At 42.4% G+C, this 22,395-nt stretch overlaps 1 protein-coding gene across 15 annotated transcripts in view; it reads left to right on the top strand.

The window, feature by feature from the left end:
* LOC139625543 (microtubule-associated protein 4) overlaps positions 1-22,395 on the top strand; it is a 118,541-nt gene that overhangs the window by 29,085 nt on the left and 67,061 nt on the right. For 10 of the 15 annotated variants that reach the window (XM_071485606.1, XM_071485612.1, XM_071485604.1 and 7 more), the window contains exons 2-3: positions 164-352; positions 4,947-5,003. In XM_071485606.1, the coding sequence (XP_071341707.1) occupies positions 166-352; positions 4,947-5,003 (244 nt within the window). In that variant the 5' untranslated portion in view covers positions 164-165. The remainder of the gene's footprint in view (positions 1-163; positions 353-4,946; positions 5,004-22,395) is intronic. The other 5 variants (XM_071485605.1, XM_071485613.1, XM_071485609.1 and 2 more) reach the window with 1 other exon arrangement.

The raw sequence follows: 22,395 nt of genomic DNA, 5'->3' as shown, positions 1-22,395 counted from the left end.
TAGGACAGCAATGGTTAAAACTATTAACCCCTTGATAAGTTGTTCTTTATTTTCTTGATGTTTCATGAACACCTGCTTTTGTGACTTGTTTGGTTTAGAGTAGGACAGCAGTGTTTATGCAGTGGCAACATGTTTATTCCTGTGTCTCTTTGTCTGTGTGCAGTCATGGCGGAGTTAGACCTAAGTCTGAGTGATGCGCTGACAGACAGCGCTCCCCAGACGGGCCCGGAGAGCCTGGTGGAGCGGGACTTTGTGGCTCAGCTGGAGGCGGAGCCCTTCGACGATCAGGTCGGGGAGACGGTGGGAAAGACGGACTACATCCCCCTGCTGGACAACGACGACACCAGGGCAGGTGAGGTGATTGTGACAGTGGACTGTGTTGTCACGTCCTTCTCTTTCCTTCTGTTTGGACTTCTGACAGTGCTGCCAGGACAAGATGAAAACGTGGTGGCAGGTAGTGAACTGATCAGGAGGATTAAGAGGCAGAGAAAATAGAGAAAAGAGAAATGAGGTGAGAGGCAGGTTTTGTCCGGGGCCCTTTGATTCCACCAATAACTTCCTCCCTACCTCCCTGCCTTCTAGCAGGTTAGCAAAGAGAAACACAAACAAGTAAATATACAGAAAAATGTCATCAAAAATTGTTAAAGCAGGACTGCTTGTAAGAAATCGCCACTGATCACTGAAATTAAAAAAGCTAAAATCATGAAAGTCTCAGTTCAACCCAATTACAGGAAAATACATTTGCACCAAAACGGGCATCCACTGCAGAGTCTCCTGCTTGAAGCGGTGGAGTGACTTTTGTTTGTGGTGCTCAAAACCTCATCTCAACAACTTTGAGCATAACAGGGAAAAAACTGTCCATTCATGTCCATTGTACAGAGGTGGTGAATGAGAGTCTCAAAGGTTGAGATTTTAAAATTTGGAAACCTGAGAGTAAAGCTGTGTTGTAGTAAGCGGGAAGATGTTGACTTTTATTCATTTATATACCTATGAACTTAAAGCTGTATTTATTGGACTTACTTTTTCATTCGTAGCTATTTTGGGGCCACAGAGCAAAACACAACACTGATATATATCACCTTATAAAGTTGTTATCAAGTATCTCACCTGTTCATATGTCTAGCAACACAGAGACTCATTAGGATTCATTTAGAGTTTTGTTTCTGGTCACCTGGCAAATTTAACTCTAATGTTCACTCTCACTCAGCTCTGTCTTGCTTTCCACCAACTCCTGAGAAAAAGATCTGACCCTTTATCCTCTGAATGCTTCACTATATTCACGGGCTAGTTGCTAACTGTGTCTGTCTGCTGTTTGTTGCTGGAGAGGTGTGTACACACTGGGTTTATCTGAGCACTATCACTGAAAACAGCTGCGGCTGGGAAGAGTTCGATGAGAGTGAAGTTTGCAAGCAGGACATCTGTGGGCTAGTAAAAGATGCTAATGACTACTACTAGATGCTAGCTCCAGAAAGCTAGCAGAGGCTGAGAGCTAATCAATTAATATAAAAATGTTGCCTAGTGCAGCTTTAAATAAGAGCTAAACTCTTGATAATTGTAAAAAGAAACACAAACGTTTCTACCTTCATGAAACTAAAGGCAGTCTGTGTTTTGGTTGAAATTTTCCTGAATGACATTGTACTTTTATTTTTTGTGCCCCTGGACCTGATTGTATCTACATTATCTTAAACGGGGTGAGGATGTGTGTTATGTAACATGAACTGCAGCTTCTCCTAAATGACTGATAGTATCAGGCACCGCTGGACATCGGCTGCCATTTTTGATCTGCTGGGCTGTCATTCAGCCACAGGGATGATAGTAGCCGGAAGCTACGCAGAGTAGCGGTCACTGCTTTGAATATCCCAGCTGACTGGTAGAATTTGGGAACTAAACAGGAAGTTGTGACACCGCTCTGAACATTTACAGCTCAAATACCTTCACTGCAGCTCATCTGCTGAAGTGAAGATGTTCAAGGTTTAGTTCCAAGGTCTGCATGTATGATGATAACTCACCCCACTGCTGCTGTCCAAGGCTCCGTGTCCCTGACCGACAGGCCAGGATAAATAGAAAAGCGTAGGTCATGGGCTTTGTGTTATCAGCTACATATTAAACATGTCACATCATGGCACAGTGGCAATCAGGGTGTCACGGTTCCTCTTCACTCATCACTTTTCAAACTGATGATAGACCATGTTTTTGGGCTTTTTTCTGCTTGAATATGTTTTCAGATAAATAAAATTTAGGACATGTTCTTTTTAATATTTATTTTTTGGAACCGATATTCGAGCTGGTTTTCCTGTGCATTTAGAAAACATGCTGGTGGTTTAATGGTTTTGTATATAGATGAATAGATGGCTACTGCAGGCTAATAACCTCAGTCAGGGATCAGGAATCAGTTTGAGAAGCCCCTTTTACCTAAAATAAATTTTTGAAAGAGCCACTGCAAAATTATTGATTGTTTTCCTGTGTGACAAATTTTACCTACATCAAAAAAAAAAAAAAAAATGTTGCTCCTGCGATTTGGATATTGCACTGGGCCATATATATTTCAGTTAATTGTGCAGCCTTAATTTTAACTAATTTAATTACATTTTCCAAACATGACACAGTATAGACAGTATAGCAGAACAGAACCAGGAGATAACAAAACTAGTAAAACATACCAGTCTACCTTTCATCTAATGTTGCAATATTAAATATAGTTAAATATAGTTGACTTTTACACTAGAAGAACCAAAATAACGCCAGGTTTGATAGATCTTTGGTTGTTTGCATACTGACTCTGTGCAGGCGTTGCACAAACAGACTTGCCTTATTTCCTGCTTAGCTGATGACTACTGCTTCCTATTGAAATAGCACAATATTTAGCGCACATCTCCCTGTAACTGTAGCTGTGATACACTAATATGGTTTCTGCACCTCTGGCCAAACTATGATATCAACATCACTGAACAATCCACTAACAAGATAGTGAAGCTGTACAAAAAAACATATTTTAATGTTCCACAGGTAGAACAAAATTCATCACCACAACCTGCACTGCACAAAAACACACACACCTACAAAGCAAAATAACATCTGTTGTTGCTTCATTACAACAGCAGTGTCCTCACAAGAGCCTTGATGGACATCTGTAAAAGAGAGAAAACAGCTGCTGTCGCAGATACAGGATGGAAATACAGCGATTAAAAAAAAAAAGTAGTAGTCTAGATTTATTAAACTGCAGAGAAATAAAGTGTTGCTGAGATAGAAACACAGACATGCAGCTAGGAAGGTAAGTAAACACACAGATAAACAGTGGATGGGTCAAAGAAACAGCTGAGTGCATAACCAGATAAAAGGAAGTGACAGTGAAAGCAGGATGACTCAGCTCTCAGGCCTGTTTTGGTTACACAGACACTTTGGTCAGACAGTCAGACTGTGTGTGGGCACTCGTCATTGGCAGCCGGCTGCGGGACGGGCCGTGGGTGGTGTTGCCAGTGATCAACTCTGGCACGCAGTGTGCATTTGGACAAATGCTGACGTGCTGACACCCTGAGTGCCAAACAGCAGGGCTAGGCAGTCCGCAGTTTATTGTCCTCTGTCAGCAGGAGAGCTAGACAGGGGAGGCACAGATTTGTTTTTTTTTTTTTTAATTGGAGGTGCTGTTCTGGTGCCTTGATGCGAACGTAATGTGCACTCCTGAAGCCTGATGTGTGTTTGATGAGTGTCCTGCGCTCTGTGGTATTTGTGTCCCGTGTCGGACTGTGTTGCATGCCTATCTGTGATATCTGCATGGCTTTGCTTGCATGCTGGGCTGTATATTATGTGTGTGTGTGTACTGTATGTGTGTGTACACGGTGAGTCCTGTGGCCCACATCACAAAGAAAGATTAGTCAGTAACCATCTTCAGGTACAAGTTCAGGTTTTCTGGGGTGACAGACTACGGTAATGTGCCGGCAAAGGTAGTGAAGAAGAAGAAGAGTGTAAGCGAGCAAACATGGATGTAAACAACTTAAAAACACAGCTAATCAAATGTTTTGTGAAGGGTGCGTTTGTAAGGTCTTAGCGATACTGTGTTTGGTCAGAAATACTGATTGTAAATTTTTTTGGTGTAACGTTCTGCACTCATGACCTTTTCACAGTGAGAGTTCACTGAGCAATTTGATAACCAGCTTCATGATGCTGGTTATAAAGGATGTGAGGCTCAGGTAACCCAAAGAGAACCAGACTAAGTTGAACCTGCTTCGTGATATAGACCCCTTACCCCCCATGGCTCAGCTGTAGTGCGTTATCCACTAATCCCTGGCTTCCTAAAGTTTCTTTGAGCAATACTATGACCCCTGACTTGTTCCCTGTTGTTAGACCAGCACCGTGTGTGCGACTATAGCTCACTGCCACCTGTGTGAATGGTGAGTTTATGGGAGAACAAACTGTGAAGCTCAACACATTCCCCACTTACTGAAATCAGTATTGTGTGTGTGCATGTGTGTTTCTGTGCATGTTTATGTGTGTGTTTGTGAGTCATTTGTGCCCTTGCATGTCAGAGCCTTGCTGTGTTGATACAGTATGTTATCTGTGTGTTATATAATTGTACACGTGTGTGATGTGTCTTGCAAAGTGGAGTGATTCAGCAGTCGGATGTCACACAGCATCGCCTCCTCCAGCGTCCCACCCTGACACCAGCAGATACGTGCCGCCTTCTGCCTGACCATAGCTCCCACAGGCACACAGCACCACACACACACCCCATATAGTACAACTGTACTGAGGGGCCATTTGAAAATCCTGAGAGGTCGGGGTCAGTAGTTTCCACTTGAATCCGGACAGTCTGTCATGTTTCCACATACAAACCAATACAATGCAGTTTGATTTTCTATCTCGTCAAGCCATTAGCACTCAGATAGGTAGTAATGTGTCTGATTGTTTTATGTGTGTGTGTGTGTGTGTGTGTGTGCGTGTGTGTGCAGACACTGGTACTGCGTTGGAGAATGGAGAGCAGGAAGCTCATGGGGTGCAAAAGCCTGGTAAGACATATCCCACAATTCCCTTCTGCCGTCGGTCAGTCTGCTAAGGCCTCTTCGTCATCCTCATCCTCCAGTCATGGCTTTTAAGTCCTTTCTTGTCTTTCAACCTCGTTTACTTCCTACTTGTTCTTCACCTCAGTTTGATTCTGTGTGTGCTCAGTGTGTGTGTGTGTGTGTGTGTGTCTGTGTGTGTTGACACCCTTAGTGTTATTAGTAGCATTTCAGAGAGCAGGATGTCAGCTGCTCTTACTGCTTTCAAGGGCCTCTTACTTTCAAGGCTGCTGCTCTTGTAATTCTTGAAGCTGTTCACACTGAGGAAGAAAATAGGAACGTAATGATTTTAAAACCTTCTCCACACAGTCAGGAATATAATTCTGCTGGCAATACAAACTCATTGTTCTTTGGTATATAAGTAGTGGAATATAAATATTTGAGTCAAGAAAATAATACATGAATCAGCCTTTAAAATATCCAGCAAATTTATCTTCCGTCTTGTGAACGTCCTCAAATTCACGCAAAAATACCAAGGACATGACCCAGTGAAATATAAAACGTGAATTGATTTGGGGCGACTATCCCCACACACCATTTAAACCTCACTTGTGTGTAGTGGTAACTGGCAGAGCGATATCAGAGGATGTGGGTGTGTGTTCTCTCACTGACAACTCATGGAGCCTTTAATGGTAGTTTTGACTCTCCCAGCACAGTCTCATTTTTCAGCAAATGTACTCAGAGAAATTTGACCTAATTTGAACAATGACCACATGAAAATCCAAAACATAGAGACTGTGAGTAAAAGTAACAGTTCACAAAGTGTATGTTTTATTTTATAAAACAGTGTTACCAGTAAACTTGTGTAAAACCAGTGAAAGTACTTTTTCTTTAGAATAGTTGTGCAGTATATATGATGTATGGTGCTCCAGCTGCATTATATCTGATGGCCACACATGCTTTAAGATAGCTGAACCTTCAGTGATGCTTAATATTTTATGTGTTTTATCAGATGTCTCTGAATGTAAACTGTAAATCTGATGAATAACTATGAACTCACAGCTGTCCTTAGGTAGACTGCATGTTTATCACTTTGATCTTGTATCATGAGGGAGGTGGGACCTCATTGTGAAGCCAGTGTTATACTTTCCATAACTGTGAGTCTGTGAGGTCCCGATAGAGTCTGCATGATGTAAATTTCATCATCAGCGTCTGCGTACCCACAAATGAGTCCCCGCAGCCACTACACCACAAGGGCCACAACTGTGCACCAACTTCCTGTTCTGTTGTGACTGAGCGTCCGCACACACCAGTTATTTGCTCTCAGTGCTTTTCTTTTTTTTAATCTTTTGAACCTGTTTATGAGAAGCAAGAAATCAGTCGCCCCATGAATTTGATCCAAAGTGTCACCTCTGTCGGGGAAAGTTGAATAGCTGCCTTCTACAGCTCAATTTTCAATCAGTTGTGAATACACACGAGTCAATTTGCATAGTAAATTCTTGAAAATGAATCTTAATTGACAGCAGGAGACTGTCAAATTGTTGCCCTGATAATATAAGCAGCGCTGCTTTTAATAAATGAAACAACACGGCCATTGAATATCACTGCCCAAGTCCCGTGTATTACACACTTCTTCAGTTGCTTATGATGCAAATGAATTGTTGGAGTGTTGTCTCATATTGGAGATAATTAACTGCAGAGAGGAGACGCAGCTCTACACAGGAATGCTTATTGTGTCTAATGAAATCCTCCGTCTCCCCGTCTCTGGTTGTCTGCTCATACTGAAATAGACAAAGAGGACTGTCTCTGGTGTGTGGGTGTGTGTTTCAGTGTGTGGTCCATTTTAGAAGTCAGCATATGAATTTTTTTTTTTCAATAGTCTGGTCTAATTTTTTTCTCCATACATACTCCTGTTCCTCGTGTCGCTTTGTTTTCATCATCACACAGTGATCACACTTCATACATCAGGGCCGTGCATGACATTGGCAGAAAGAGGATTTTGCATGGGGGTTTAAGTGAGTATTTATGGTCTCCTACACTGACACCATGCAGTTCCCACGGCTGCACATGTGTGCAGAGTACAGAGTTGGTACCACAAGTGAGTTCATCCCTAAAAAGTTGTTAAAAAGTTTGAACTGTAACTTGTTCATAAATGAACCAAACAGCAGAGGACTAGGAAGGAGATGCAGACAGAGATCTGCTGTAGACCACAGCGTCACAGGGCAGAAGTCTTTCACCGATCTGGATACAGAATAAAGGTTACCGGGGCGACGACGTCCTTGATGATGAATGAATTGACCACTGTTGGTGGAGGCCTCAAACACAAAAAAACCTTGGCCATTAAACTTAAACTGGCCTTCACTGGATCCTTACAGCATGGCACAATGTCAACAATGGACCAGTCACAAAAAATGGCAGCAGGTCAGGTCTGAAAGTAGCACCTGCTCCCAGCCACAATAACTGCTGGTGTATCAATAGAACACTGGTAAAACCTCTGTGACCAGGTGAATCCATGGTAAAACCTACAGATGTAATGAACAAATCCACTTTAACTTGAAGGTTAAAAGGGAGATTTTCTAGTTGGTGGTACAGAAATCCTGCGCAGCAAGTCCTCCAATCACTTCAGCAGTAGGGCTGTGCCAGTATAAATTTTTTTGTGTGGGTATCAACACTGAAGTCCTGTGTTTATTGAAACTAAGTGACAGAGTCTGGGATGTGCCATATGTAACATCCACATCTGCTGCTGCAAATACAAACCTTGATGTGGGCTCAGCGTGAGTGGTTTTCTAATGTGACAGAAACAGTAGGAGCTCACTTTGATAATGTGTAGGAGATTTGACCATTGCCCAAACTATAAGAGCCTGTCACCTCAGGTCCTCATCTAACCAACCCACTGTGGCTGTTCTCAGGTCATATTCTATATCATATCCCGAGAATCATTAAAACCCGGATAATACAAAACAGGGACTAGTGTGTATGTAAAGATACTACTTGACAGGTGATGTTGAGGCACGACACAGAACACATGTTAAATAAAATTAAACTTGTGAAAAAGAATTATAAAAGTATTGTAGTGGTGCTAAAATATTCCAAGTCAGACCCCTCAGGAGAGGCAGCAGACGTCCATGAGTACATCCAGTGGTGTTATGGCACTGACAAGATGCAGAGGTTATGCTGTAGACATGAATGGAGGAGAGGATAGTTTTGTGCATCTTTGAGCTCCAGGTTTTTGTAACTCCACTCTGAGTCGTACTGGGACTTCAGAGGAGTAGCAGTCTAGTTTTGTAGGATTGTCATGTAATACCCTCCATCCTATTCTCTACCTCATGAAAACTATGCATGTGAGTGCATGTGGTGTGAAAACAGCAGCACAGAGGATGGCCACTCTAGAAACCAGCAGTGTCAGGAAGTGTAAGGTTTGTGTTGCCAAAACCTCGACTGCAGGGACGAAGGGACGAGAAAATGTATCCTGTGTAGTTTGAGACGGCTGATGATAGTGAGCGCCTGGTAGGGCTGTTGTGTAGCGGTGATTGTCTCAGGTTACCAACACTTCATCATCATTGTAGATTATTTGAAGAGCAAGTACTGTCTGCTGAGGAACGAAACTGGCTCTGAGTGACGTTACGTTTCTCTGTTTCCCACTGAATGTCAGTCAACACCAGTGTAATGTAGGAAGGTGCCGCCTTCACGTCCTGTGTGTGATCCACTGAGGTGGCTGAGAGGCTCGGTGGGGATGGATGCTGGTGACAGTGGGAGGAGTGATGTGCATTTAAATCAGACATTTGTGTTGGCATGTTCACCGCTTAGCTGCCTGGCTGTTTGCATGGCATGGGGTAGCTTGTGTTACCATGGTTACAGAGGTGTATGTGTGTATTTCTAATGGGGAGAAATGCTGTGGATGTTCAGTGTAAGTGTTGGTTAATCTCTATCTGTAATTTCGCAACAGAAAAAGTACAGTGTGATATAATTAGTTTTTATCTGCGGGCCTACTTTAGTAGACGGAGCATCTGGCTTCGTCTCTGCGCGTTGGATCCATTCATCACTGTTATTCCAGCAGAGCCCAGGGACAGGACGCAGGACGCAGGCGGTATAAGTAGTAACTGGGTCAGAGAATTGAGAGCGTAAGCTGAATCCTGACAGGGCAAGTGCAGATGTGTGTGTGTGTGTGTGAGCATGTGCTGAGATGCTGCATGTCACCTCTGCTGCATGACACTACTGCATGGACAAGTGTATGGTATAGAAATATTTGACCAATATGAGATGGTGAGCATCATGAAATCTGGCATTTCTCATGTTGGTCAATTATTTGATATTTGTTAGATGAGTTGTAGAGGATTCTGTGACAGCTTTACTAACCTGCTTTCTTCCTTTTTTCCCTTTATCTCTCCCTTTCATCCTCTTTTCTTCTTTTCCCTCTGCATAAACATTTTTTTAATTTATGCTCTTATTTTTTCAAATCTTACTTTCTCTTATATGACACTTTTATTATTTCTCCTCACCCTCACCTTTCTGAGTGAATTATTCTTTGTTGATGCACTTCTTTTACTTTTTCTACTCTTCCTTCTCTTCTTCCTCACTGCTGTCCACACCATTCTTTTACTCTGCTTCCCCTCCTTTCCTCCCTTATTTTTGCTTTTCTCCTCCTTTCTCGATCCCCATGCTTCAGAGGACTAGAACCCGCCTCCATCACCATGCCGACTGTCAATCAGCTGTGCTTCCGCTTCTGTGCACCTCTTCCCTCTCCCTGTGCTTCCTATGCACACACACACACACACACACACACACTCATACACTCATGGCTCCTTTGATCCAGTATGAGGGAGAAAGGCTGCGGTAGTGGGCAAGAAACCACATTGGACATTCACACACATGTGCAGACACATGCACACACACATGCACACACACATGCACACACACATGCACACACAGCCATGCCATGCTGTCCTGACTTCAGCACACGCTGTTCCTCATAATAATGCGTCGGCACAGTGTGATTCACTCCGCTGGGCAAACTGGGCTTTTGGACATACACACAGAGTCACATTTGAAATTCAATTTGTATTTTTATTTATTTTTTTTCCCGTCTGTAGTTCTTCTTGGCCAAAAATGACAATATTCCCACTGTGTCCAATGAAATGTTCTCTCCTCTTTTTCTGATCATTTATTATTTGCAAGGCAAAATATATTTGTCCAATATTAACCAACATAAAAAAGAGATTAAATTTAACTGTATGTATTTCAACAGTTTACTGTGGCATCAGCAAATGAAATCCAAATGAGCATTTACTCACACTGAAGCAGACTCAGACATTTATACATTAATGTCCTCACACACACAGACACACACACACACTCAGAGGCACAGACACCATCCAGCAGCCAGCCCTTGTCCTCCTGTCTGAAACCCTTCACACTGACTTCTCAGTGCTGCCAGCCTGACGCGTCAACACACAGCAAACCAGCACACACACAAACATACTCACATATTGACCCACCAAAGGACTATTTGTATTTTTGTCCAACGTGATTTTTTTTTTCTTCTCCTGTAATTAAATGATGTGGTCACCTTTCCCCAAAAATGTCCAAGCCGTCGGACCAGGTCTCTCTATCTGCTTTGCACTATTTTTCACTATGTTTCTTTACCCAAATAGATAGAAGAGTTAATCCTGAAGCCAGACCTTCAGGTGACAATCATTCATGTAAAGAATGTAAGAGACGTCCCACGAGTCTTTGAGCCGCCTGTTGTTCCTTCTCACTGTTGATTAGCACTAAGTTTGTAGTTCTGTGGGTCATAGATTTTTCTCAAAGCCTCAGTTTATCTTTAGATTTCAAATTGTTACATACTTTATTAGCTTGTCTACATGAGTCATTGCTAACAACATTATGTGTTTGCTGCGTCTGTTTCTTTATTGTGTCGTTATATATGCAATAAATTCAGTCAATCAATCGAACACTGAAAGCTAACTTGATAGGATTTATGGCAGAGATAACAGGGTGCTGTTAGCTGCAAGCTAGTGTCAGAAACTTCAGTGAGTAAACATTAACTGGGCCTCATTCACAACACATGCACATCATTGAAACATATTGGTTTTCTGGCATTTTAATTTGTTTACCTATTCAAGTTTTTGCTTTAAAATGATCAATATCAATGATCATGATCAAAAGATTTGTAAATGGAGTATTTTTTGGGAAGAGCCACTTTCTACCCTAGAAATGGTCTCTATGAAAACTGTAGACAAAGAGTTTTCTGGATTTAACCATTTTGTTGTTTCTGGAAAGACAAATAGGACTTCACTACTTCTGCCTGCCTCACTAAAGCACCTGTCAGATCTGCTGGAGGGATGCAGCTCCTCCTTCCTCCTTTTTAAAGTATTTTAGGTTTTTTTAAACTTATATATTTTTTATTCTTTTGTACCACAAACACAACTCCTATTAACTCCACTGTATTAACATGGTGGCAGTAATCTCACAGACAGACACATCAAAATCATAGCACATTAATCTCAAACTTTCTGCGTACTTATACAGGGTTTTTTTAATGAATGTGTGTGTGTGTGTGTGTGTGTGTGATTTTGGTGAACTAACCCTTTGAAAAAAACAGAGCTGTGAATGAGGCCTGGTAAGCTTCTGTGGCTAACAGGACACTTCCATCTCTGCATTATTTACCAGTTTTCTCACTCTAACTCACCTGATCTTCTCGAGGCTGCAGACGGTCAGAAAAGGTCATTGAAGACCTCCAAAGACATTTCCAGGGGTCAGAGGTCAAGGTTAGCTACAGACACAACAACGGCTGAGCAGATTTTTCACCCTGTAGAGTGATGCACTTTATATTATCTGTGAATTTTGACTTTTATTTTTTTTTTAGATGCATGAAACGTTGATAAATGTCCCACATGGGGGTTAGATTCAGCCTCTTTTATTTATTTGTTCCAAACAGAGTGTTTTTATAGATGTGTCTCTCTCTGTTGTCTGCCTGCACCTTGTGCTAATAAACCAATATATAACACACACTCACCTGGCTTTGGGTTTCTCTTTCTTCTTCTAACCAGTGAACTAAACCTCTTATCTAATGTCTAACTGCTGCTGCTGCTCCTTTCTCTTCCTGTCCACCGCAGCCTTTTATATTATGTGCAGTATTATTTCCTGTTTCAGATATTCCTATACCGTATATAAAGCAGCTTTCTAAGAGAACAAGACGCTTAGTCATAGTGGCTGTAACCTCGGCAGGCGGCGGATTTTTGCAGTGTAAAGCTCAGAGATTAGTGTGTGCCCCAGGGAAGTGATTGTCTGTTGCGTCTGAGGGATGTGCCGCTGTGGTTGCAAAACACATCACTTTATTACTCTTTCCTTTTTTGGCCAACAAAAAAAAAAAAATGAAACCAGCAATTTCTCTTCGCTTTCTAGTTCTGGCTTACAAAAGGAAAGAAAGGGAACTGTGCCTTCTCGGAAGAGGTTTGCCAGCCATCGGTGTTGTATAGCTTCTCTCTCAGCGTTACTGGCTGACTGATTACAAACATGAAAGGAGATGTGGTCGAGGAAGCACAGACCACAGAACAGAAGCTCATCTGCATTTCCTGTAGTGTTCATTAAACTATGCTGCACCGGTTCTCAGCTACACTGAAGAAAACATCCCCACCCAGAAATCCCCCCACCTGTCCTCCAACCTAAACAACAATAATTGCCTTTCAAAATGACCAGTGAGAGCGTGTGATGATCAGATGTCCTCATTTGCAGGATGACAATGTTTGAATCTTCTAAAATCATTACAAAAAAGATGAATATTAGTGTTTTCTGACTGTCCTCCTCTATGTTTAAGGTTCAGCTCATTTTAGTGCCTAAACACTAAGACTACCTGATAAAGGTTGAATAAACCGATGCTGCTTTAGTCATGTGGCCAGTCCGACCTCCTCTCGGATAGGTTTTGCAGCACTATGACAACAAGTGCATTTCCATCCAGCTGTTTTTTTTTTTCCTGAGTTATTTTTTGGCCATTTTATGTCTTTATTTGATAGAGACAGACAGGAAATGCAGGGAGAGGGAGAGATATGGGGAAAATGGTCTGGCCGGCCGGAAGTTGAACTGGGGACTCACTGCTCAGGGCATTTGAGCCCATGTGGTATGCAGCCGAACCATTCGGTCATCAGTGCGCCCAGCCAACTGTTTTTGTGCGGATTTCCAATCTGTGCATATAAAATGTCATGGAAACTCTGGAAATCTGATAAGGAAACAGTAATGCTAAGTTTAAGATAAGTTTTCACACCAGGTTGAATTGGAAAAGTTGGTGTGTTGATAAAAACAAAATATGATGAAGTGCCCTGAAAATATACCAGGTTAATAAACAGTGACGTACATGAAACATGTGACATGTGAAATGTCTCTAAGCTTCCACCGAAAACATCAGCTCTGTGTGGACCAATGACAAGACTGCAATCTCCCTTAAATTAGTAGATGAAACAAACGGGGGATAACACCATAGATCCATCACCTTTTTCCCATTGCTTTCCATCATCGATGTATTCTTGGAACTCCAGCTCTCATAACACATCCTTGTTTTCTATCGTTAGAGGTTTTATCCCTTCACAGTATATGTAACAAAATCATCAAAATCAAACCCTGAGTGCTCTCAGCTGCGTCTCAGCGTCTTCACTCAGTAAATGGAGCTGGCTCAGGTGTCACCCCATGACCTCAAAGCTAAAAAGTGGACCTATGAGATTATTATGTCTCCATGATAGCGACAGCCAGAGCCGGAGATGTTATGTTTTTGGGTTGTCTGTCCGTCTCATTCTTGTGAACGTGATATCTCATTCTTCTTAGAATTTGGCACAAACATTCACTTGGACTCAAGGATGAACGGATTAGAATCTAATGGTCAAAAGTCAAAGGTCACTGACCTCACAAAACATGTTTTGGCCATAACCCACAAATCCATATACTAATTATGATGCAATTTAAGTCAAATGTCTAGAAGGATAAAATTAAGTGATGGCAATTTATATCCTAAAAGTCAAAGGTCAACTTCACTGTGACATCATAATGTTCTGCCAAAACACCTCCTGACATTATTCAACACTGTAACTGAAGACGAAGAGCTTGTGACCATATTTCCTGCAACTTGGCTGGTTGGCAGAGGCAAACAACCACGAGGTGAAAGTCCAGTTTCATTATGGTTAATAAAAAGTTATGAGGCAATTGAGACAAACAATCTCACCACTACAGAGCTTTTGATCATATTACATGATCTTCATGGAGTTAATAGGGAAAAAACAGGAAAATTGTTCTTTTTAAACAAATTCATTCATTTCGTGGCAGTGGCGTTCTTAAGAAATAATACCACAGGGGTGTTATGGTGGCCAAGGGAATTAGACACATACCAAATAAACTACTGTGTCCACATTTCGAGTCATTTTTCAAGCAAAAATTGAAACATTTACAGATTTCAGCTGCTCACATGATGGTTTGCTATTTTACTGTTTTATATCATTGTCAACTGAAGAGCTTTGGGTTTTGTTGTCTGCATAAAACAATCTTAAGACTTCACTTTACTCTGCTCTGGATATTTTGCTCCACTTTGTATGTAACATCACTCCATAAAAAACCATCAACGCAATAATTGATAATAAAGCTAATAGTCAGTTGAAGCCCCATTTAAATACATTTTACCACTCAATGAGCTTGTTGAGTGTGGCTCTGGGATGAGTTGCGTATCGGTCAGGCTTTACCGTCCACTGTAGTGTAACGTCCAGAAACACGCTGACCTGTGCAATGCTCCCTGTCAGCATGTGCGTCTCTGCATGTGAGAGTCTATATGGAGCAGCCTGTCCTACTTAGACTCACAGAGTTGTAGTGTGGGTGATGCGGTGGGAGAGAAAAAAGAGGGTTGAGATGAATTGAGCAAGTCCTCTGTGTAAGCAGATGTGCTTTTCAGTGGAGGGATCATCCCGTACCTTTACGAGTGTGTGCACGCGCTTTACAATCCCATGAGTGCCTCATCGCAAACAGCTGTTCTCCTACATTACCCTTGAAGAGGATGAAGAGGGCGAGTGAAGGAAGTTTCAACAGAAAACAGGATTGAAGAGACAGAAGGGGAGGGAGACTTGAGGAGTTGTGTACATAAATCAGTACAGTACATCATGTGCGTCTGCCCACACACAGCGAACACATGCATCACCTGAGGACCTCGAAGCCCTGCTCTATACATTATTGATCTTTACTATTTAAAGATGTTGCATCATAGGCTCAATAGGTGCAGACTGACATATCTCAACAACTACTGGATGGATTTCTGTGATTTTATTTCATGATTCCCAGAGGATGGATCCTACTGAAGCAGTTTGATATATCAGCCTTTGCTAGTGGTGGAGAAGCCATCGTGGTGCCAGTGGCTGATTTAACTAGAGTAAGAAAGACTCAGAGCTCAGACAGTAAAACCTTCAGGAGCTCTTCTAAATGAATGTACTGGGAGCCATGTAAATGTATGTATGTCCAGACCTTTATTCTGACATCACCCCCTGGCTGTTTTTTTTTTTTTTTTTTTTTTACATTATTTCATCACAACGTCTAAGGATCTTGAGTGATACACCCTGACAGAGCCCCAGTCTTACCTTTAGACTGTTTTGATCCGTTTGTTTCAGGTTTTATGATTCTCAGCATCCTGCAAAAAAACTACTCATGTTTTAATTTCATTGACTAACTTCATACAATTAAAATTTACAGACAGGGCGTAACATTTAAATAAAAACTGTGCACGGTAACATCAACACTTTTATATTCAGTGGTCCTTCCACTTTCTCCTTGGTTTCACATTTAAAACTAGCTCCACCTTGACCAGCTACAACAATAAAATGCTGCTGATCCAGTGATGCATCAGTTTTAACAATCTAATAATGTGAGGAAGGTTTTGGTTTTAAATCACAGTGGCTGCTGGCTGGTTAGTTTACAACCTGTAACTTACACTCTGGATGGTGAAAACACTCCTGCTGTCTGTTTTATAGTAGCATGATATCTACAAAGTACAAAGCGTATTATGGACAACATTAAGTCATGTGTGCTTCAGTTAGTGCGATATTTGTACATGACATCAGCCTCCAGATAGTCTCGCCCCTTTCAGCCAATCAAATGCTAGCATACCTAGTGTCGTCATGGAGATGAAGCCTCTGTGACGGCACTTTGGAATTATCTAATATGACTTCACTCCAAATTGTCATGTTAAGCGGGGTTGAGGAGCCAAATGCAGACAACAAAAACTATTGGTGGGGGAAAAAAGATATATTTAATAACAAAAAGAACTTACAGAAACAAGAGTCCAAGAAAAACCAGGCAGGAACACAAACGCAAAAAAGTCCAAAAAACATAGGAGCAAAACCGTAGTGCAAGAGTCACTGGGAAACAGACACAGGGAAACAGACAGGGCAGAGCAGAACAGAACAGACGCAGAAAACGCTGGAGTAAGATAGAGGGAGTAATACAGCAGCACAAACTGACAAAGGGAGGAGGGCACTAGAACACAGGTGTAACACATTAGGGCGGGGCAGACAATCACACTGGAGGGAAGAAAAGGACAAAAACAGGAACTAACCTGACATGAGACACAAGGAAGCAATTTCAAAATAAATCAGGAAATGAACCAAAAAAGAATCATAACCAAAGTCCTAACATTAAAAGGTCTTTCAGAGTAAACCCTGACACAAACTGTGCAAACAAGTTTACTCACATATTGACAGCGACATGTCCCTACTGTCCATACACAAACCTACACTCATGATGTACACCAACACAATTCAAAATATTGATTGAACTGAATATTGATAGTGAAAAATCTGCCTTTTTATGAAGTCAAACCCACCCTAACCTACTTTCCACCCTGTCACCTTCTTCTTGTTTGATTGTAAAACCATAACTTCTAACTTTTAGCGGAGCACGTCACCATCTTGGTATAATTTGATAGACTCCTTTAGCCTCTGTCAGCCTCCTTTACTAGAAGAAGTGATGTGGTAAAAAAAAATGCTGCATAAATCTCCTTTAAATATTCATGATGCAGCTTTAATCCCTGAGCTGGGAGAAAACCTAATTCCTCCATCACTGATGCCTCCTGTGTAGACAGAAAGCTTTTCATCTGTGTGAGTCTTTCTCACATGTGAAGGTGTGTGCGTTTGACGCTGACTGTGTATCCCCATGTACATGTGTGTGCATGTTTTTTGACTGAGCAAATCTCCTCCTCTTTATTCTCATGTCAGAATATAGTGTGTGTGTGTGTGTGTGTGTGTGTGTGTGTGTGTGTGTGTGTGTGTGTGTGTGTGTGTGTGTGTGTGTGTGTGTGAGGCTTCAGACTTGCCTTTGAGCTTCAAAAGTGAAACACTCTGAACGGGAAACATCATCATGGGCAACTAGTGATTCTCCTCCTCTTTGCTGCACTTGTTCGCTTCATGTGTTGATTTGACAGGTACTGACTGCACAATCCCTGCTGGTGGGAGCTAAATGCAGTCCCCCTGCTAGGCTCAGTAGAATGAACTGTGAGCCATGACACTGAGGGGTGCTGGAAAGCGTGACAGCTGGAATGCAAATATGAGCGAACAAAATATGGAGCGTAGTCAGAAAAATCCTTTGCGGTGGCTGAACTCCTCAACCCTGCCAATAGAAACTAACAAACATTGACGTGAAGGAGGTCAAGAGAAAGTTAGGGTGGGAGTGAAATAGCCACAGAGGAATTGCCTCAGTGCTATTTTCCTCTTTCCAGACAGACAAACACAGGCTTGTTTTCCGGCAAGGGCAAGGAGGTGTAGGAGATACAATGGCATAATAGGCCTGGATTCAAAGAAAGGAAGCCAGGATGGAGGGAGGAGGTCTTCACAGGCAGCCGTGTGTGTGTGTGTGTGTGTGTGTGTGTTTGTTAAAGATACCTGCAGGTCCTATCAGCCACCCGCTTCTTGCAGAAACATAAAACACACACACTCGCACTACAGAGACGTTGTCACATCCAATGCACCTTGCTTCTCTTCTGCATGTCAATGCTCATCACCCTCTCACACACTGGATTAGTAGCATCACTGCATTAGCCTCCTGACTTCTCAGCCTCCACAGCCCGGCTCCCTGTCTCTGTCTTACACAGCACACACACCTGGTGCTTTCATTTAGGAAACAACATCTGTAATCATGGTGGAAGAGAAGCAGTTAGAAAGAGTCAGAAAACAGATGAGCAATATGAATCTGTCCCACCCTTTGGCTGCCTACATGCTGTATCCATCCATCCTTTTCTCCATTTTTTTTTATACCCCACTCATGGGTAGAGCTGATCCCAGGATGCATTGGACAAGAGACAGGGTAAATTCTGGGGACATATCTCAGTTTGTTTGGGAGCACAAAAAACAAGTGTCCCACTTCCACTTGCATCCTAATAAAAAAGTATTGGAATGCCTACTTCACCTGATAGATGTATAAACAGACAGATGTATACTGCAGCTGCAAGGACGCGATTAGTCTTGTATGTACAAAGTTGACTCAGTATAAACCCTCCTCTGTTAGTTGGAGTGATCAGGCTGCGTTGACCATGATAAATGTAAAGATGCATTCACAGTAACACATTTACTGAGGTCACATGATGGTACATGCACATTTCAACACACTTGGACAGAGATCAGCACAAGTCAAGATGTAGCATTTTAAGGTAATTTGTTTTACATTTGCATTTACATTTACACTCACACTTCATCTCACCAGCTTTATCTTCAGTTGACTGACCACTCATCAGTCGATTTGTAACAACCTATACACCTCCATGAATCTTAAATACAATTGTCAACTTCTTCTGTTGCTGTTATTCATAGATGTAGACAGGTAGCCAGTTACAAATTTGTACAGATGTTCCCTGAACGCCTCAGATCCAGACTGTTGGTAGAGGCAACAAGTTACCGATGTTCCCTGAATGCCTCACATGTTTAGAGCAATAGCAGTGCACTGTATAGTGTCTTTATGGGACGTTTGAAGGCGTTTATACAGTAGTTTTCATTGCAATATGTGCCAATGCAAGGGGCCATCATGAGCCCCCTTTTCCCCTTTGGGGCCCCATACATTTGCCTGGTTTGCTTCTCCTGACGGTGCACCTCTGTGAATTTCCAATCCAGCCTCCAAAGCCGTCAATAGGCACATCACCAGGTCTTTATAAATCGCTGAACAAATCTGTGATGTGGGCAGGCGTTAAGACTTTTGGAGCCAGGCTGTTACATCTGTTTTGGATTTCTCAATGAAAGCAGCCGGCCAGGTTGAACAGTTCAGTCTCCTCTGCCTCGTACGTTGTCCACATCAGTGCTCATATTCATTACCACAGCATCAGAATCTCCTTTTGAGGAGCACTGAAAAAAACCCAAAAAAACCTGGACATACTGTAGCTCTGTTAATGTGGGTCGTGTCATCAGTGTGCATCAAGTCCATGTGGAGCATATGCTGCAGCAGGAGCTGTAAAAGTTCAACATTGGCTGGGTTTCTGGCTGGATTAAATTAAACTAGGCCAATCTTTGATCTTCTATAATAACTGGTCAGATCCCCACATACAGAACCACTGGAGGAGGACTTGATAGAGTCGCTGCGGCTGAATGTGCAGTGGTTAGGAAACCCTCAAAGTACGCCAGAGTACCAGGGGACACCCTTCAAATTGTGGCTGGGCTCGCACCATATGGGTGTCATTAAATAACATCCTTAACCTCAGAGACACTGTCAGGGTGCGTTTGTCTCTTCTAATCCCCTCTCCTCCTAGTCTCACTTCACCTCACCTCACTATGCCCCCCCTTCTTTTCCCTTCTCTCTCACTCTCTCGCTCCACATCCAGCTTTTACTCTTTGTTATTAAATTAATTCTCTTCTTCTCTCTCTTCCTCTCTCTTTTCTCTTCATCATATCCTTGGAAGGAATGAGGAATGGGACCTCAAAAAATGAGAATACAATTTCCATACACCCACAAGGACATGGACCAGACTCAGGTCTAAAATAAGCTAATTATACTCTAAAGCATGGTACATTCAGACTCTCTGTCCAGGTAAATGTGGACAGAAGGGGAACCACTGGCTGATTCAACCTGATTCGATGTTCATGATTAATGCCATGTCATGGCTGAATCAAGAGGACACTCTCGATGTTTGTCCTCACCAGAGAGTCGCACTGTGTCCTCTCGGTGAACCGTCACTGCACGCCTGTGGTCCTGCAGTGGCCCTGACCCGTAGTGTCTGTCCCAGCCGGAGGAGCTGAGGCTGAGGCAGAGGAGCAGGGAGAGGCTGGGGTCAACTGGAGGACAGCTGCAGGACTTCAGCCTATCCTGCCGGCTCATCCCAGATTAGACGGTTTCGGTAAAGTAAACCATAGGGCGCCACGCTGAATCTAGAATAGAAATAGATTGAAAAAAAGTCAAGGTTTGTTATTTAGCTCATATGGCCGTGAGCTGTAATGATGATCAAATGAACCAAAGGGATGGGGAAATTTTGATGAGGCGCTCAGAAGGAGCGTCCTTAAGTTTACTATGCAGTGTAGTCATCTATATATTGTAAAACTGCCCGATATATACATCATATGAATTATATCCTGGCTTCTTCCAGATCCAAACTAGGCCATGACCTTATTTGCGCAGGGTGCCCGCTTGATGAACGAGCCAATACATATTCTAACTCGCAGAGAGGGTTCAAGGAAAAGTGGCACATCGACATGAGCTTCTTAAATCTGCCATGTTTAGTGTGGTTTACTGCACACCAGAGGGTACCCTCGTTTGCCGTTGATGTGTCTCTCTCTATTATTTTTTTGCTCCTGGTTCAGTAGTAGCCCTGACCCAGCCTGAATGGTTCATCTAACCCATCTATGAAAGAGGAGAGTGGGGCAGAGGAGCTCGCTGAGGACAGAGACTGGCCCTCACAATGTCAGCTAATGAGGGGACGTAGGAAAAATAGCTGTGTTACCCTAGGCTAGACTTGATCTGAGCAATGATCATATACGACCGCAAAGTCTGGTTTAAGATGAACCATTTGCAGTGTAGTTTAGATTAATTGCATGCATTATGCATAAAGTCCTGGTGTAAAACAACAGGTTGTACTCTCCTCTCTTCTGCTGTGAGTTTATACTGCTTTTATTGACTCATTATTTCCAATCGCTTCCACTTTGCAGTTTTTTTTTGTTTTTTTGTTTTTATTTATTCGCTGTTAATGTCTTGTCAATGAAGTCAAAAATATTTCCTGCTGATTTTTTACAATAAAAGCCTACAAGAAATATGACACTATCTACACTAGAAGACTCTTAATGTGAAACATCTACAGGAAGGGATGAGTTTCATTGGTTTTTCTCACTGCTGGCTTTTCATTAAGGAACAAAAAAAAAAGGACAACACCTGACGCTGTTGTTGTGCTGATGGAATTACAGGTGAGCACAGAGGAAGTGCTGAGTTTGCATTAACCAGGGAACATGTGAAATTAAGAATGAAGTTCTGTCTCTGTTACAACTACCAAATGAAAGGCTGGTTCTCTTTGATATTGAGGGAAATAAAAGCTACTAAAATATCTGAGAGATTTAAAGTACTTTACCCTCAATAGCTTCACTGCAGTACAGGCTAGAAGGTGAGAACCCTCCTGCTGAACAGAGAGTAGAGAGGCACGGAGAGCAAAGGGGAAGTTTGACTGAGGAAAGGATGAGACTTCACTAGTAGTATCAACCCTTCCTCTCCTTTTTGTTTTATTGCCCTCTTACTATGCTTTACAGTGAAGGAATATGTGTGTGTGTGTGTGTGTGTGTGTGTGTTTGTCTTGTCCTGGTCCAGATACTTTGCCTTGGCCCAGGCCAGGCACAGGGTCCCTCTAACTGGCTGGACAGTGGAAGATCGCAGTTGCTCATTTGATACTGTGTCAAGGGAAATTCATGGTTTCCTCATTGTCATGATCCACATGACATACATTTAGTTTTCTTCCCAGGTCCACAAGGGTCCACAAGGGTCCATAAGGATTCTGATAGACGCATTCAGCCCAAAATTGAAATGCATGTAGTGTGTTGGCACTGTGAGTGCACCAACTGCACATGACACAAAACTTAGACCAGAGGTAGCATTGTGTGGCTACACAGTATTTGCAGACACTTTTTAACATGCAGTTGTATTAGGACTACAGAGTCAGAATAAATTAATTGTTTGCAATACATCTGAATAGAACAAGTCCAGCACTTGAAAGCAAGGTTCTACATACCAATAATTACCCCACAGGTGTTTCTCATTCACGCCTGACCAGACCTCCTCTCAGGCCTGTGTCGGTGTGGACGGACTGTGAATGATTGACAGCTTCCTAACTCTGCTGTTCTTGGTCTTTGTTGCATCTGTTACTGTGCAGCAGCTCACATAAATACCAGGACACCTGCAGCCTCAGCAGAGGTCTAATCAGTCAGACACT

This window comes from Trachinotus anak, unplaced genomic scaffold (genome assembly GCF_046630095.1).
Source record: "Trachinotus anak isolate AG129_WGS33_773 ecotype Australia unplaced genomic scaffold, CSIRO_AGI_Tana_v1 ptg000009l, whole genome shotgun sequence".
Classification (NCBI taxonomy): Eukaryota; Metazoa; Chordata; class Actinopteri; order Carangiformes; family Carangidae; genus Trachinotus; species Trachinotus anak.
This window is presented reverse-complemented; position numbering and strand designations above follow the sequence as displayed.